Here is an 18,951-nt window from a genome sequence, read left to right as displayed (position 1 = left end):
ATCAGAAGGAAAGATTCCTCTCTCTCTCTCTCTCTCTCTCTCTCTCTCTCTCTCTCTCTCTCTCTCTCACACACACACACACACACACACACACACACACACACACAATTGGCAGCCAGAGTAATAGTACAGCAGGTAGGGTGTTTGTCTTGCATGCATCCACCCCAAGTTTGATACCCAGCATCCCATATGGTCCCCTAAGCACTGCCAGGAGTGATTTCTGAGTGCAGAATCTGGAGAAACTCCTGAGCACCACTAGATGTGGCTCCCAAAATTAAATAATTATTCTTATCTTTTCCCAGGTATCCACTCCCTACTAATTCCTATTTTAAGGTACTTTAATTCAAGAATTAACCAATTGGATTTTTGGGGGGGTCACATCCCCCAACCTTTTTTAAACAGTTTTCATTAACAGGATTTAATGGGGCATTCATATTCCAACCAGTATCAACATGCCTCCACCAGTGACCTAATGAGCTTCATTCTTTCATGATTTTGTGGCTCTGTGAAGAAAACACAGCATCATTTTTACTTCATCAGTATTTTATTTTCAGCATTTCATAGCTTAGAAATTCAGTTCCATTAATTATCAAACATGTAAGTTGAAGAGAATAAGACTCGCAGATGATTAGCACAGGCTCCAAAGAACCCTGCTGGAGGAAGTCAAAGTCTCATTTGTCCTCCTGGTCCCAAGGGATCCTTCTGCAGCTTGGATAATGAGAATATGCATTTGGTTTAAGAGTCAGAATAATTTCTCTCCTGACCATCATAATTCCTTTTATTAGACATTTTGTTGAGCACTAAATAGCACAAATTCAAATTGCTAAAGTGCAGGTCAGTGCACAGACCTGCAATTCCATTTAGCTTGGGTGTGCATGCACAGTCATGCACACACACAGATGCACATGTACACACCAAAAAGGGAAAACGTGGTACATTTTACTATCCAACTACAGTGCTCTAGAGAGCTACATAGCTTTTTCTTAAAAATGCTGGTGTACATGCAAACACTTTCCCACCTGGTCAATGTACTATAAGTCAGATTGGTTTGATTTGGTTTGGAGAGTCAGTGGTGCTCAGGAATCATTTCAGGCCAACTCGGGGGACCTTTATGCTGAGGATTAAGCCAGGTGGTCACATGCAAAGCAAGCACCCCACCCAATGTACTATCACTCCAGGCTTGTATTTCTTTTTTAATTTTTATTTATTTTTGGTCTTTGGGTCAGCAGTGCTCAGGGGTTACTCCTGGCTCTACACTCAGAAATGACTCTTGGCATGCTCGGGGGACCATATGGGATGCCGGGATTAGAACCACTGTCCTTCTGCATGCAAGGCAGATGCCTTACCTCCATGCTATCTCTTTGGCCCCTGTATTTCTTTTTTAAAGAAAAAAAGATAGCAATGGGTTCCTTTAACAGAAAGCCAATTCTACAGAACTATACTCATAACAGCAGGTGTCTAGTTATTTAATTCTCTAATTTTTATTAGCACTTTCATAAACAAATCAAATGCAGTGCCAAAAGAAGAATGCTACTGTACATGCTCCAACAGTTACCGCTTTCAGTTGTTCTTCTCAATCAGGCAAAATGTTCTTTCTCCAGCTCCTATTTATTTTGCTTCCTGTCAATCTTGCAAATAATTCATCTTGTGTGTAGTTTCTTCCTAAATGTTTCCTGGTGCTTGATTGCTTTGCCTGTGTGATATTTGATTTTAAACTGTCATTTTACCTTTATAAACATTTAGGGTTTGCAAGCATGAGATGTCTAAAAGACATGTGAAAATTAGGCTGTAATTAGATCAGCAGAGTATATTTTTCAGCATATCAAGGTTCTTTTGTATGCCAGAAATCTCTCTTTGCATCCAAAATTGCATTCCAATCAGGGTGAAGACCTGGAACTTCACATTTATTCTCCATCACAGAAGCCTAAATATCAATGTATTTAATTATTATGGGAAAGAATGGTTTTCCATGATTCATAAAACAGATATACTTAAGGTTCTGCACTCAGACCACAAAAATGGGGGGAGGGGGAGGGAGGAAAGAAAAAGCAGAAAATGAAAGAAAATAACAGTAATATTAATTACCACATGTTTTGTGTGTGTGTGTGTGTAAGTGTGTGTGTAAGTGTGTGGCAAAAAAAAAGGAAGAATATGACGTGCAATTGTGCAATTTTCTTTTGCTAGTTGAGCAACACAAGTCTTCATAAAAATTCCACAGATATCCTCTCTGCAGCTCAGGATTTAGTTGCGTGATTGCCTGGGGTGAGAGTTCCTTGCAGACTTCTGATTCTGAGTAGAATCACTGTGTCTGGAATCACTTTTACTCAGGCCAAGATGACGGAGCTTCATGTCCCAACGCTGTGAAATTTAAAACAGAAAATGGGAATACACATTTCATCAGTGTCATCATCTTTATCCTACAACATTGGCAAGGACAGCAAAAGCAAACCTTTTGTCCAATAATATAGAATCCATACCACGGTTACAATAAAGTTGGTGTTATATGAACACAATTCTCTTATATTTAGAAAACATAAAATTGGCTACATGTAATTTATTAGCCATTGTTTCTTGTCAAATCTTAATGTGTTAAAGACATGACAAAATATCACCCTTAAAAGTCTATGTGAATTAAGGTATGAAAAACACAAATTGAGGGAGATAGTTAAACATTTTCCAGCGGCCCAAGAGGTACTGTGAGCAATTGACCTGTATATCTTTAATCTGGATTCGAACCCTGGCAACACATATGGTCGCCTAAGCCTGCCAATAATGATCCCTGAATATAGAGCCAGGAGTAAGCCTTGAGCACGTATTGTTCCAAAACAAGACAAAAAATATGTGTATTCTCCAAATTAATATTAACCAACTGCAACACTGAGATATGGTTTTACCTGCATTATAAGTTTCTTTTTGTTTGATTTGGGATTTGTTATTGTTATTGTTATTTTGTTTTGTTTTGTTTTTTTATTTTGGGACCATACAGAGCAGTGCTCAGGGCTTACTCCTGGTATTGTGCTTAGAGATCATTCTTGGTGGTACTCAGGGAGCCATCTGGAGTGTCAGGAATTGAATCCCCAAGTTAGCCATGTGAAGGGGCCTGAGAAATAGCACAGTGGTAGGGCATTTGCCTTACATGCAGCTGACCTAGGAGAAACCTGGTTCGATTCCTGGCATATCATATGGTACCCCAGCCTTCCAGGGGCGATTTCTGAGTGCAGAGGCAAGAGTAACCCCTGAGTGCCACTGGGTGTGGCCCAAAAACCAATCAACCAAATTAGTAACCATGTGCAAGGCAAGCACTCTAACCAATGTACTATCATTCAAACCTCTTATTCTAAGGTTTTAAAATTGGGCTTATCCTAAGAGGTATCATCTCACACCAGTGAGAATTTCATATATAAAAATTCCAGAATCATTCATATTTCGATGTGATGAAAAAGAAATCCTTATTCATTGTTGATAGCAATGTTGCCTGATTCAGTCTCTATAGAAAACAGTAAGGAGATTTCTCTAAAAAGTAAGAATAAAGGGTGCTGAAGCAATAACATATGCCTTGCACACGGCCAACACAGGGCAGACCCGAGTTTGAATCCCAGCATCCCATATGGTCCCCCAAGCCTGCCAGGAGCAACTTCTGGGTGCAAGTGGCCAACCCAGGACTGACGGTAGTTCAAATCCCGGCATCCAATATGGTCCCCAGTGCCTGCCAGGAGCGATTTCTGAGCACAGAGTCAGGAGTAATCCCTAAGAGATGCCGGGTGTGGCCAAAAAGGCAAAAACAAAACAAACAAACAAAAAAAAAGAACTTGTTAATAAAATTATAGATTTTCATCCATAGTCTAGAGTAGAACCTAAAATCTTCAACCTAAAAATTTTTCAGGCAATGTCAATGCTGGGGGTCTGACATTTAAGTAGAAAATAACTAACGTCCAATACAAGTTCAAATTCTAAATCTATCAGCTACCATGTAAATTTCTTAAACTTACTAGAACTGATTTTTATCATGTATTCATTAGAATTAGTAATATAATCATCTTATAAAACTTCTGATAAGAGGTAAAATGTATAAAGTTCTTGGTACATAATAAATTGTTTTTTTACTGAAGGCAAGTCTTCATTTTAACAAACTTTGATCCTCTGTTTTTCATATTAAAAAAACAATAATTCTCAAATCCCTGAAAATCTTAGACCTGAACAACCAGTAATAAAAGCATGATCTATGCCTTGCATAGGGCAATCCACATTCACATATATTCCGCTGTACACTGCTGGGTATAGGCCTAATAGCCAAAAAAAAAGAAAAGCCCCCAAACAGTGATCTACGTATGTAACCATTTACATGGCAAAACAATTCAATTCTTGATTTCTCTTCTGAGAGCAAAAATATGAGCTAATAAAGGTAAAGTTGTTTGGTTTTGGTTGTTTTTGTTGTTGTTGTTGTTGTTGTTTTTACTTTTTAGGCCACAGCTGTGACGGTCAGGGGTTATTCCTGGCTATGTGCTCAGAAATTGGCTCCTGGCTTGGGGAACCATATGGGACACTGGGGGATCAAACCAAGGTTTGTCCTAAATTGGCCGAGTGCACCCTATCGTTGTGCTATAACTCTGGCCCTACAAAGTTTATTTTTAAAGCATCCTTCACAAAATATTTTATCATTTTCTCAGAAAGACTGAAAATTGAAGGATTTAATTCTAGCCAAGAGATTTTCTACTCAATGTCTTAGTTCAACTATCTGAAAAGGACTAAAAACATTTTCAAGTTTTTTTGTTTGTTTTTTGGCCACATGCAGTGAAGCTTAAGGGTCACTCCTGACAGACTGGGGGGTGGGGACCATATGGGATACCAAGGATCAAACCTGGGTCAGCTGCAGGTAAGGCAAATGCCGTACCAACAGTACTATTATGCCAGCCCCAATTATTTCAAGTTTAATTCTTCCCTTTAGAATAGTTAAAGCCAGACTGAGAATTTAAGTGTTTTTATAATAATTTTTTTTAAATGTTATTCTTTTGTAGAAAGCAATGAAAATTGCTTTTCCTACTGAATAACAGAACAAATAAGACTCATATTCAGGGCCTGTGATACTGTCCTGGTACCAAAAGAGAAGCACCAGGTCTTGCTACAGACTCACAGCAAGGATGTCAACAACTTCAATCTGCCACAGGAATTTAGGACAAGTTAGCAAGCCAGGAAAACAAAATGAAAAGGACAGTAAGATTCCACCATGCCAATGTACTTTTTCTTTATTAAATACCAAATTATTTCAAGCAAGAAACAAATAGAAAAATACCCCAAATAGGAGTTTGAAATATATCTCATTTTTGACAAATGGGGTGAGGAAGAACATATTTATGAAAAATAATGCCCTCTACATTTTTGTAGGTTACTTAAACTCAAATGTGTCTATTGTGTCAAGCTCAAGATGCAGCTGATAAACTGTCTTAACAGATTCTGTGTAAGTTTCTCAAGCTTTCAAATTCAGAGAAGGGTAGATTGTGTTCATACAATTTCCACTCTCCCTCCATTCCCCATCCACCCAGTACATACAAGCACAGATGAGTGCACACATGCAGGCACACACACAAACACACACAGCTATCTGTTTTTGCTGTTTGATTCTCTATGTATACTCTTCAATATTTCTTTCTTTAAAACAGATTTGTGTAGAACAGTAATGAAAACAGAACCTTTTATAATACATTTACTATGTGATTTCCAGAAAATATCAACACTTTAAAAATCAGAGCTGTTGGCTTAAATAAAACTACATTACTACAACCCTGTAAGTCTAATTGTTTCATATCTATTTCGGTTTTGGTTTGTAGACCAGGATTACACTTCCTGACTCTGCATCCTGGAATTACACCTGAATCATATGGGATATTAAAGTCAAACCCAGATTGGCTAATTGCAAAGCAAATGCCCCACCCACTCTACTATCATTCTAGCCTCTGGTTCATATATTTTACAGATAAATAGAATTATACTTTATACACAGAAAGTAATTTCTATATATTGGAACAATATTGGCAGTTTATAACCTGAATTTTATTTTCTTCCTTCTTTGATTCAAGTATAATTTTGTTCAATCAAGCAATATACTTAGTTTAAAATATTTTATTAAAAACTTTATTGATTGGTTTTTGGACCACACATGACAGCGCTCAGGGGCTACTTTTGGCTCTGCACTCAGAAATCAACCCGGCACGCTGGGGGACCACATGGAATTGAACCTGGTCCATCTCGGGTTGGTTGCATGCAAGGCAAACGCCACATTGCTGTGCTATCTCTCCAGCCTCAAGTTTAAAAAAAAAAATCTTTAAAAATAAATAGAGCTTGGGCCCGGAGAGATAGCACAGCGGCGTTTGCCTTGCAAGCAGCCGATCCAGGACCAAAGGTGGTTGGTTCGAATCCCGGTGTCCCATATGGTCCCCCGTGCCTGCCAGGAGCTATTTCTGAGCAGACAGCCAGGAGTAACCCCTGAGCATCACCGGGTGTGGCCCAAAAACCAAAAAAAAAAAAAAAAAAATAGAGCTTGCTAAACCTTCTGGTATTATATTAATAACTTTATTAGAGATACAATAATTTTCACAAATATATTTGCTACTGAACGTTTTCTTCTTTCTTTTTTCTTCTCTTCCATTTTATTTTTTAGTTTTTCTTTTTATTTTATTTCTATTTTTTAATAACTTTGCTTTCCCTCCTTTTGAAATAAATGTATTATGATCAGTTATATCAACTATGTGATGCATTTTCTTTAAATAAAAAATAAAACAAAAACGAGTTCATAATTAAAGCAAAAATCAAAATTTATTTGATAGAGTTTTATTGGAACACACAAAAAATAAAGTGACTATTCTCTGCTTCTCTTGGATCTAGGGATTATATAGTCCTAAATCAAAGAAAATGCTGCTAGAGGGCATAATAGAAAAGTTCCTTTCATTTCCCCTTTATTCCTCCAAAGAATGAAGACACGTGGCTGGCAGTGGCACAGCCCTTTAGTGATCTCCAGATGAACATAACCATGAGAGCAATACTATAAAGGATGATAGAACAGTAAATGAAAAGACCAGAGCCTTAATGGAATACAAAGCTGCTCTCTCATTTCAGGAGAAACCATGTCTTCTCTTTTGACAATTTAGGTACCTATCATTAGGACTTTGACATACACAGAGTTCATTCTTCAAACAAAAATTAAAGAAAGGTGAATCATTAGATATTTATAAATCTATATTTACACATATATTTATCTATGTGCAACTCACGTTTTGATAATTCTAATATAGGTTCATGAAATCTAAATAATATTTCTTAAGCAGTTATTTTATTCCTGCAACAGTTGATTTTCTGTTTTTATTTTTCATGTACAACGTAGAGCCATACCTTAACTTTTTTACCCAGGCGATCCTTCCATTTCTCAGCAATAGAACCTTCCACCAACAGTAATCTGTGTTTTTAAAAGAAGCAACATTTTTAAAAAAAAAATTACAACATACTACTGAAAAATACAGGGGGAAATCTGCTTGCTTACTGAAGAACAGTGCAGTCACACTTTGAAAAAGCAATTCTTAAAGAATTAAAGTCATTCGTTCCTTAAAGAAACAAAGTTTTGGTCCCTCTTCCCAGAAAATGACATACATAAATGTACATATGAAATTAAGGGACACATCAACCATCGGTCCATGATCTTCTAGAAGATAAGTCAATGCTAACGCAAGAACCCTAGCCACAGACAATGAGGGTTGCCTAGACATAAACAGCATTCCAAATATTCAAAGATCATACCTGGAACGTTCATCATCCTCATAGCCCATGATGACATATTCCTCATTAATATGAAGTGGAGGACACAGGCAGCCAGAGCTGGTGTAAAGGTTCACGGTGTCCCTTGGAATGTTTACCAAGGAAGCCTTTAGTATCTCCTTCACCTCAACTACTGCAGTCACATCATGACACTTGCTCTTTACTTCTTTAACTTTAGCACGAATGACTGGATAAAAGACAATAAAGCACATACAGTGATCTGATCCACAATAGATGCCCAATTGAAAAAAGAGAAATAGATTTGCTTCTAGTTTTCACTCAGTGTTCAAAGAATAGAAAGTAAACATCAAGCAGATATTCCTGCATTAGACAGTAATGAAGGATACACTAAAAATTTCTATTCTCAGAACGTTCAGCTCTGATCACCTTTCTAATTTGTTTGCATGCATATGTAAATATACCACTGTACATACATGAGTCCCTATATTTCATTATGTCTGTATTTCAGAATGAGGAATTTATTTTGAAATTCAGAAGTTGAGATAAAATTTTCTCTAAACCTTCATTCTGGATATGTGTATCAGTAGGTGTGCTGTTTCGATGTCTAACAACAGTTATTTAACTCTATTTCTCTCTAGGTAAGGACCTCAAGTTTAAGAGCTTTAAAAAAAAAACAATATGGGCCCGGAGAGATAGCACAGCGGCGTTTGCCTTGCAAGCAGCCTATCCAGGGCCAAAGGTGGTTTGTTCGAATCCCGGTGTCCCATATGGTCCCCTGTGCCTGCCAGGAGCTATTTCTGAGCTGACAGCCAGGAGTAACCCCTGAGCACTGCTGGGAGTGACCCAAAAACAAAAAACAAACAACAAACAAACAAAAAAACAATATAATATCCTACATTCTTGGCTTGGTGAATTTTGTAAACAAAAGCGCCATTTTTCATTTGTTTTTCTTTAGATTTTCTTTTTAAAAAAAGATAAGGTAATCTCCCCTCCCCCTTCTTACAAGCCATTTGGAAGAATCTGATGACAAATTCACAGCTCTGGCCAGCTTTGATTTTTATCCTGGTTCACAGGAGAGTATTTCATAATATCCATCAGTTATTAGAGATTAGTGAACTGTGCAAATGTTCTCCAACTAATGATTTATTTACCCAATGTGTCAACTATTTTCAGTAGACATTTTTAACACATGTACCCACTCCAAAATAAATATCTCTCTACAAGACTTACTTTATTATTGAAATAATTTTGTTTAAGTTCAAGTGCTCTTAACAGAATAATATAAATAAAGCAGAATTTTGGTCTACATTATCAGTTGCTCCCACTCTGTTTTCTTAATTGACATATCAGATATATTAAGTAAAATATACCAATCTGTATTAAATTTAAAATTTAAATTTTTTATCTTTAATTTTTTATTATAATTTAATTTTTTATCTTTAAATGTTTTATCTTGCACTAAATAAATTGAGTGCCTGCTTTTATTTATTTATTTATTTTTTGGTTTTTCGGGCCACACCCGTTTGATGCTCAGGGGTTACTCCTGGCTAAGCACTCAGAAATTACCCCTGGCTTGGGGGGACCATATCGGACGCTGGGGGATCGAACCACAGTCCTTCCTTGGCTAGCGCTTGTAAGGCAGACACCTTACCTCTAGCGCCACCTCGCCAGCCCCTGCTTTTATTTTTTTAAAAGTTATTAAGTTCCCAAAGAAAATTCTTTAATTATGGTCAACCTGGTGTTTATGTGGTTATGAGCAAGAAATTATCTCAATTTCATGCATGAATATACCTCATGTAATGATGTAATGATATAATATTTATATAGCAACCTGTCTAATGCCTATAATTCTTTCATTCTACAACGGGTAATCACTAATCTTTTGAAGATTCTTACTTATAACCAAAAACACCAGCACAGGACCAAAGAAATAGTACTGCAAGTAGGATGCTTGTTGTAGATCCCTTGTGCTCCATATGGTCTACTGAGCCCTATAAGGAGTGAACCCAGAACACAAAACCAGGAATAAGGCCTTTGATTTGGTGGATTTGGTTCCCCACCCACCCAAAAATGTCAGCACAAATCCCTGCAGCACTAAACAAGTAAAATAAAGATTGATACTAAGTAAAATAAACACAAGTAACTAGGTTTCCTTAATCGGGAATTTAATTACTCTTCTATTTTGAAATATGAGTGCTTGAAATTCACATATAATCTATTGATATAAAATATCAATCTCTTTCAAATTAAACTCATATTTTCCCTGTTATTTTTTTCATTTCTGGCTCAGATAAGTGGCCAGACACTGAATTTCAATAATTCTAACATTTCACATTTGAAAAGTATGTTTATCTTCAGCAGAATTAGATTTATCTTAAGACAAATAGTAAGCAAAAAATAAAAGTTTAGTCTACTGAAGAAAATCCTGGGAATCTAGCCCAGCTATACTTGTTTTAGAGGGATTAAACTAAGAATTTTTACCTTGTATCTATTAGTAAACAATATTTTCAAGATATCAAAGATTACTCTTGCAAAAACTTGCCTATTTCTTTTCTAATAATACCCCAAAGTAATAAAAAGCATAAATAAGCATGTTGTACATGTCTTGTATATTTTGAAAACAGACATGTAAATTCATTATAATTCTCATTTTAATAATAAAGATCCTTTTAAACATCTGTTTACTTTACAAGTTATCAGGGTTTTCTTTATTTTTTTCTTAATAATTTTTATTGTGATTAATGTGGATTACAAATCTTTTATAGTAAGATTTTAGGTACATAGCAACATTGAACCCAGGGCATTCCAACCACCAGTGTTGTCCTCCCTCTAAACCTGGTCCCAGCATGCATCCCATATTCCCTTCCTTTGCCCTCCAGGCTGCTAGTATAAGAGGTCCCCTCTGTGTCTAGCTTATTGTTGATTGGGGTATCGATTCTGTTGTCGTTGGCTTAGGATTTGGTGTTTAAGTCTGATCATCTTTTCTTTATTCCTATTCAATGTTCATACAACTGTTTAGTCTTGGTACCATCCATTTTTCCCCTCAATTTATGAATCAGAACAAGATGATTTCAGTTATGTGGTTCTGTTTGAAGGGAAAGAAAAATACAAAAATAAAAGCAAAAAAAAAAAATCTGGGAGAGGTCCATCTAGAAGGTTATAAATATCAATTTAAGAGAAGAAAGGGAAAAGGAAGAAAAACATCACAAAAATACAAAAAAAAGAAAAAATACAAAAAAAGAACAAACAAGAAAACAAAACAAAAAAAAAGTACAATGACAAAACAAACAAAACCAAAAAGCACCACCACAATACAGACAACAACCAAACAATAATCACGAACCTGAAATAAAAAGAAAAAAATTGTGCTTCCTTTTTTTCCCCCCTCTTTTGCATAGGCACAGTAAATATTGAGAGATTAGAAAGGGCATTCCCTTGGCCTAAGAGATTCAGGGTTGGGCCCGGAGAGATAGCACAGCGGTGTTTGCCTTGCAAGCAGCCGATCCAGAACCTAAGGTGGTTGGTTCAAATCCCGGTGTCCCATATGGTCCCCCGTGCCTGCCAGGAGCTATTTCTGAGCAGACAGCCAGGAGTAACCCCTGAGCAATGCCGGGTGTGGCCCAAAAACCAAAAAAAAAAAAAAAAGAGATTCAGGGTTTCTCCACCTTTGAAGCATATTGTCATGGGAATAACTACAGGCTCCGTACATACTCTTTTACTCTCCTCTAGGTATTTTTGTGGTGTCTGGAAACTTTCTGCTCAGTTGTGGATGATAAAATAAGGCCTCTATAATGAGAGATCTTGATATTTGTACAGGTCATAGGATGGAGCCTAGGGTAGAGTCTTTCTTTACAGTTCTAGAAGTTCTGTTCCAACACTGTTGTTTTTATCATTCTGTAATTGGTGTCTTGGTGTTTGCACCGATCCTGGGATGAAGCCTAGGATAGAGTCTTTCATTATGTTTCCAGAAGTTCTGCTCAGTTGCAGTTGTTTCAGTCAGACCTCTGGATTGGATATCTTGTTTATTGTAAAGATGGTAGGACAAAGCCTAGGCTAGGGTCTTTCATATTGGTCCCAGGATAAGTTCTTCATAGTTGTCACAGTCAGTCTTCTGTAGTCAGTGATTTTGGTTTTTGCACAGATCAAAGGATGGTGTGTCTTCTGATTTCATCTTATCATTAGCTGATGAGGTAGGACAACCTGCTCTTAGATCAAGTTGTCATTTCCTCATTGTCAGGATGTTATATCAAAGCTGGCTCATGTTGGTGTTAGAGCAGTATTAAGAATGTCCCAGAAGGAGCTTGGTTCCTTGAGATGTTGCTGAGAACTATGTTGGTTCTATGTCTGAGATCTAGGAGTGGGGTTGGATGGTTGCTGTTTAATCACATGGAGTCTAAGTTGGATGAACATGATATATGTTCAAGGTGGGAGGTGCCCCTGTACTGTAAAATGTATGAGCTCTTATCTCTAGTAGGTAAGTGCTTATTTCTATATGTAAAATTTCCCCTTATTTAGTATGCCTATGCAGAAAGAAATGGTGCCACATTATATTGCTGGTGCATTTGGAGCTGAGAGTGTCAGGCTCCATCATCTCTGTGCCCTGGTTTTGACCCGAGCTTCTATCCCAGGCAAGACTTTTTCTTGTAGGTTTTTGTACCAAGCAGAACCAAAAGGGGGTGAAGTTAAGGAAAAGAAGAAAGCAAAAACAAGACAAAAACACATATATAGATAGATAAAAGAAGAAGTAAAATTTAAAAAAAGTAATTAAGGGAAAAAAGTGATGTAGGAGACTACCTTACATTATTTCTTCTTAAATCCAATGATACTCACAGTCTGCTTATACCTCTTGTTTAACTGACCAATATTTTTCCTATCAATATTACCTACATTTTAAATTCCCTTTAAATACTGATTTAGGGGCCAGAAAGATGATACAGTAATTTTAATACTTGCCTTGCACAAGGCTGACCAGAGTTCTACCTGGGCACCAGATATGGTCCCCAAGCACTTCCAGGAATAATCCCTGAATGCAGAATCAAAAGTAAATCCGGAGGATTACTAGCTATGTCCAAAAACCAAACCAAAAAATCTATTTAATTGCCATGTTTACCTACAAAATCAACAATACTCTTCTTTCAAGATAGCAGTCTAAATTTTACTAATCTCACAGATGCTTTAGAAAAAAAAACAAAATTATTAGTAATACAGAGCATATTAATTTATCCTTTAACAACTGGAAAATACTATTATTTGTCCATTCTATATGTACTGGCAACTGTGAACACCAGTGAACAAACAACTCTTTGAATAATCAATACAAGGTAATTTAGGTTCAATAATCATTGATGAAATCAGACTAATATATTTCCAAGGGCATTTGAGAAAGCAACACAAGATTAAAGTATGGAAACCATCCTACATAGAACCTGGAATGGATGCAGCAGGCTGCTTCTTCTTCATTGTTTTGTCAGCTACATTTGTACTTTCACTAATATTTTATCAGAATAACATACTGGTATGTTAAACTACATAATAAAACATTTTCTTCAATTAAGTACTAACCATTTTTGTAAGCACTATGTTCCAACTCCGCCAATATTTTTCATGAAAAAGATTAAGTGAAGAAAGAAACATGACACTTTCTACCATTCTTTTTGCATTAACATTCTCCTAGTTTAGTCCAGTGAATTTAAATATGGCTGATGATCCTCCTACCTAGTTTGAAATACTGTTTTGTGTAGTTATTTGCATGAGTTTAAAGTCAAAAGCCAACAATGTGCCTAATATTGAAAAGCAAGCATTTGTTAAGGATTCTACCCATATTAGATACTGTTTATCCGAAAGAAGATGTTCTTAAAAGCTGATTTTAATTTTTAAGCCTGATCCTTTAGCTTTTTACTTATCACACACACACACACACACAAACACACACACACACACACACACACACACACCTAGATGCAGCAATTTTTAGGTCAGTCATGAAGTTATCCTTACCATAGTTGTAATTATTCCGGAAATAGGTCTTCTGTGTAGCTCTAATAGGCTTACACTTGCAGCGTTCTGAAAAATACATTTTAATATGAGAGACTCTCCAAAATTAGATACGATTTATTTAACTACATTTTTTTCTAAAACTGACCCCAAATTTAAATCTGTGACGATTTCAGCAATTTCTTTACTCCCTTTCCCCCAGGACTATAGTCAAGTTTATTGTATCTACAGAATCTATTATTCAGTGCCAGTTTTCATCCCAACAAACACCCCAGAATTAACACCATTCATCATCAATCTTGAAGTATGCATGACCCCTGAATCCTGAAAGAGATATGCTTAGTGTTTAGAGAAACAATTACTGTCTACAAAAGGCATTTTTTATGGTGGTCCCAGAGCCGCAGCATCATTGTACTGCTGGGCCTGAGCCCAGACCTGCACCACTGGCCAAGTATATCTGGGAGTCACCATTGGTCCACAGCATTTTAGAAGATCCTTCCCAGTTTAAAAATAAAACAACCGATGGAAAGGTCTCCAGAGCTGTTGCATCATGTCCCTATTTTGTACCGACATATAAAACATGGTTTTTAAGAGATAATAAATCACGTAGGGCACTTGCTTCACATGTAGCGTATTTTGGTTCAATCTCCTGAGCACCCCACAGATTGAGGCTTCTAGAAGTATGGTCCAACCACCTTCCCCAAAAATGTAAAATATTTTAAAATGAGATATTCTTTTTTAAAATATTTTACATTTTTACACAGTTATAATGTTCTTAATTGAATTTTAGTCATACAATGTACAACATGCTTTACTTATGCACATTTTCTTGCTACCTATGTCCCTAGTTTCGCTCCAGCTGTCCTATACCACACCTGTCTCTGTAGACATTTTTCTTCATGAGAGATATTCTTAAGATGAGAATATTACTATAAAAATAAATAATTTTTGATTTCCAAGTTGTTTTCATATATAGATATAGATTCAAATGTACACTATTTATCAAAAAAATATCAGTATTTATGTCATTCTGCAAAAACTCTAGTAAAAAATGAAAACATATTTTGGCAAAATTGTACCAATGAGCCAGCCTTTGTAGTGGTCACCATATAACTTTGCTTGAGGAAGAAACTAATGGGTTCCACAAAACTTCCTAGGCAAAGATTTGTTTCAAAAATGATATAAAAGTGACTTAAAAGTATCTCATTTGGGGGCTGAAACAATAAAGCAAGTATGGTGTTTGTCTTGCAAGCAGCTGTATTGAGTTTGATGCCCATCATCCATATTCCCTGAGTCATGCCAGGTGTGAACCCTAAGTGCTGTTGGGTTCACTGTCCCCAAAATATTTCAACTGGGGCTGCAGTAATAGTCTAGTTGGTAAGGAATTTGCCTTTTTATGTATCTAAGTTCACCCCTAGCATCATATAATGTCCCCTGAGCTTCACCAGGAGAGATCCTTGAGAATTTGGGAGGGTGGGTTTTGGCCCACATCTTAAGGTGCTTAGGGGTTATTACTGGCTCTGAATTCAGGAATTACTTCTGGCAGTACTCAGGGTACCATATAGGATACTGTGGATTGAATTCAGGTCAGTTTTATGCAAGGCAAGTGTCCTATCCATTGCACTATCACTCCAGCCCCACAGAGCCAGGAATTTTTTTAAAAAATATTTCAATTAGGTAGATTATTTCTCAATTGCTAATCAGTCAAGCAACACTATTTTTGAACTAAATTTTTTAGCATAAAACTAGATAGAAAGTATTAAAACAAGTCATTTCCCAAAACTTTCCAGTAGTGATACCTGAGCAGAGAGCCAGAAGTAAACCCTGAATATAAATTGCTATGAGCCCCCTCCCCCATTTTTTCCTACCTCAGTGCACTATATTTCTCTTGTCTAGATGAATACAACAGAGGCAAATCAAAATGACAGTATATTTAGTCATTCTAATAGATATATAGAGATAGAAAATGTAGCAAAATAATAAAATACAGACTCCCAGTTCCATCCTTTCCTAGGACCATAAGCAAGTTTTAAAATTAATTTCTAAGTGAATTTTGCCAACTTCATTTGTTTTTTACTAAGAATTTAAAGAGTAATTCACAGATAGAATTTGGTATAAAACTCATAAGACTATTAGCACAGATATTTTGCTTGGCTTAAAATAATGTGTAGTTTATTTGAGAGACAATCATTTTCAGAGGCATTAGAAATGCTCTTTATTGGGGCCTGGAGAGATAGCTCAGCGGCGTTTGCCTTGCAAGCAGCTGATCCAGGACCAAAGGTGGTTGGTTCGAATCCCGGTGTCCCATATGATCCCCCGTGCCTGCCAGGAGCTATTTCTGAGCAGACAGCCAGGAGTAATCCCTGACCACCACCGGGTGTGGCCCAAAAACCAAAAAAAAAAAAAAAAAAAAAAAAAAGAATGCTCTTTATTGTGATCTGGTATATAACTACATAGATGTATACATTTATCAAACTCCAATATAGGGAGGCCTGAAAAATAGTACAGATGTTGGGGCTGGAGAGATAGTACAGTGAGTAGAGCATTTATCTTACATGCGACTCACCCAACTTCAATCCCTGACATCCCATATGGTCCCCAGATTCCTGAGCACAGTGCCAGGAGTAATCCCTGAGAACTGTTGGGTGTGGCCTCAAAACAAAACAAAAAAACCACAAAAACATTATACAAAAGCAGGAGTAACTCTTGAGCATTGTTGGATGTGGTCCAAACTCCGCCCCCCCCAGCAAATAATATAGCTATAAAGCACTTGCTATGCCCCCTTACTATATAAGGTTCACCCTAATACTGCCAGGGATCACTCTTGAGTGATGCAGGGCATGATCCAAACCCCATTTCTAACTCCACCCCTAAAAATATTTAATGTACTGGGGCTGAAGCAATAGCACAGTGTTAGGGTATTTGCCTTACATGCAGCTGACCCAGGATGAACCTGGGTTCAATGTCCAGCATCCCATAGAGTCCCCCAAGCCAGGAGCAATTTCTGAGCACATAGCCAGGAGTAACCCCTGAACATTACAGGGTGTGGCCCAAAAACAAAACAAAATTCAATGTGGCATATATTTAAGACTATTATAGAGTACTGGTGAAGGAACTTGGACATCTTGGTGGTTTTGAGGTAACTATGTACATCAAAGCAAACACTACTCTAAATATGTGATTCTAATTATAAGAATTATTTTTTTAATCACAAGAAAACCAGGGGCCAGAGAGAAAGCATAGTTGTAGGGTATTTGCCTTGAACGTGGCCAAACCGAGATGAACCGAGGTTTGATTTCCAGCATCCCATATCATCCCCTGAGCCTGCCAGAGCAATTTTTGAGCTTCTTGCCCCCCCCAAAAAAAAACAAAAAAAAATCTAAAAATTTTAAGTATTATTTGAAAATTTTACTTTATTAAAAAATTAGTTATGCAAGGATTATTGAAATGAAACAACTTCAACATCAGACTACATTGAAAATAAGAAAGAGATTATATTTTACTGTACATCAAGTATATTCCAACAAATTATCAACAAAACTCATATAACATTCTTTTAATTTTTCCATCAATTGGAGCAAAATTGAACTTAGCATCTGTTCATTATTTTTTAAATAATATTTCCTAAATATAGACACAAAATTAAAAATATTTGATTATATTTTAGATTAAGGCAGTTTGTGGAAAATGAGGTTGACTGGTGAACCTAAGTAATATAATAAAGACTTTCAAAAGTAAAAACATTTGCTCACTTTAACTGGAAAAACAAACCTCAAATATTGCAATAAAGGTCTCAATTCATAATAATTTGTACTCTATAAAAAGGAATTGCTTAGAATTGAGAAGACTAACACTAAATTAATAAGAAAAGGAAATTTGGTTTACTCCTTTGGGATTTATGTCTTTGGAAAGTTTTAATACACTGCCTTTTTTGATGTACAAGCCATTCACAACCTACAAAAAAAATTGAATGCAATTTGTCCCTTTTCTCTTGTGCAATACTAAAGAACTGTGTTGATAATATACCTTAAAGAGGTGAGTTAACCAAGTTACAAAAGAGGGTTTTTCATCTTTCTTAATAGCATGCACCTACTTGGAGCACAATGAAAAGAGCCAGTGGAGCAGGCCCATCCATCCACTGCATCTTGCTTCACTCCACGGGATTGACATTCAGTGTGTCTGGCCCAGGGAGGCTCCTTCAGGTTGTGAACTGCTAGAGAGAGTGTGTGTGTGTGTGTGTGTGTGTGTGTGTGTGTGTGTGTGTGTGTGTGTGTGTTTGTGTGTGTGTGTGTGTGACATTCAGTGTGTCTGGCCCAGGGAGGCTCCTTCAGGTTGTGAACTGCTAGAGAGTGTGTGTGTGTGTGTGTGTGTGTGTGTGTGTGTGTGTGTGTGTGTGTGTGTGTGACATTCAGTGTGTCTGGCCCAGGGAGGCTCCTTCAGGTTGTGAACTGCTAGAGTGTGTGTGTGTGTGTGTGTGTGTGTGTGTGTGTGTGTGTGTGTGTGTGTGTGTGTGTAAAGGAACTAATTGATTAAGAAGTTTCTGGGGCCAGAGAAATAACACAGCGGTAGGGCCTTTGCCTTAGACGAGGGGTCTCAAACTCAATTTACCTGGGGGCCGCAGGAGGCAAAGTCGAGGTGAGGCAGGGCCGCATAAGGGATTTCGCTTTGCTCGGGGTATGCGAATGTTTAATGCGATTTTTTTTCTTACTAAAGCGATTTTTATTGCGATTATTTGGTAAGTGAATAATCGCGAATACTGAGATATTTGAAGGCCGGCCGCGGGCCACAAAATGTTGTATGGAGGGCCGCAAACGGCCCGCGGGCCGCGAGTTTGAGACCCCTGCCTTAGACACAGAAGGACGGTGGTTGGAATTCCGGCATCTGATATGGTCCCACGAGCCTGCCGGGAGTGATTTCTGAGGGTAGAGCCTGAGCGTTGCCATGTGTGACCCAAAAACCAAAAAAAAAAAAAAAAAAAAAAAAAAAGTTTCTGTACTGCCCAACTCAGAGAACCACAATACAACATACAAGTAAAAATTTGCAAGGAGAAACTTTTTTCTGTTTAAAAAAAAACTTTAGGGGTTGGAAGTAGTACAAGCAAAGGTAAAAGCACTTACCTGTACCACCGCCCCATTACGCCTCTAATTCCACCCTCCCCCCCCCAAAAAAAAAAGAAAAGAAAAAGAAAAGCTA

At 37.1% G+C, this 18,951-nt stretch overlaps 1 protein-coding gene across 1 annotated transcript in view; it reads right to left on the bottom strand.

Moving 5' to 3' along the window:
• Positions 1-2,035: 2,035 nt before the first annotated feature.
• The window catches only part of FRZB (frizzled related protein), a 31,462-nt gene continuing 14,546 nt past the window's right edge, over positions 2,036-18,951 (bottom strand). Inside the window, exons 3-6 of the mRNA XM_049773550.1 lie at positions 13,762-13,827; positions 7,786-7,990; positions 7,384-7,447; positions 2,036-2,358 (exon numbers count right to left, since the gene is read on the bottom strand). Of these exons, the coding sequence (XP_049629507.1) occupies positions 2,242-2,358; positions 7,384-7,447; positions 7,786-7,990; positions 13,762-13,827 (452 nt within the window). The 3' untranslated portion in view covers positions 2,036-2,241. The remainder of the gene's footprint in view (positions 2,359-7,383; positions 7,448-7,785; positions 7,991-13,761; positions 13,828-18,951) is intronic.

Source organism: Suncus etruscus, chromosome 5, assembly GCF_024139225.1.
Source record: "Suncus etruscus isolate mSunEtr1 chromosome 5, mSunEtr1.pri.cur, whole genome shotgun sequence".
Taxonomy (NCBI): Eukaryota; Metazoa; Chordata; class Mammalia; order Eulipotyphla; family Soricidae; genus Suncus; species Suncus etruscus.
The sequence above is the reverse complement of the archived record's forward strand: the minus strand, read 5'-3'. Positions and strand labels throughout refer to the sequence as shown.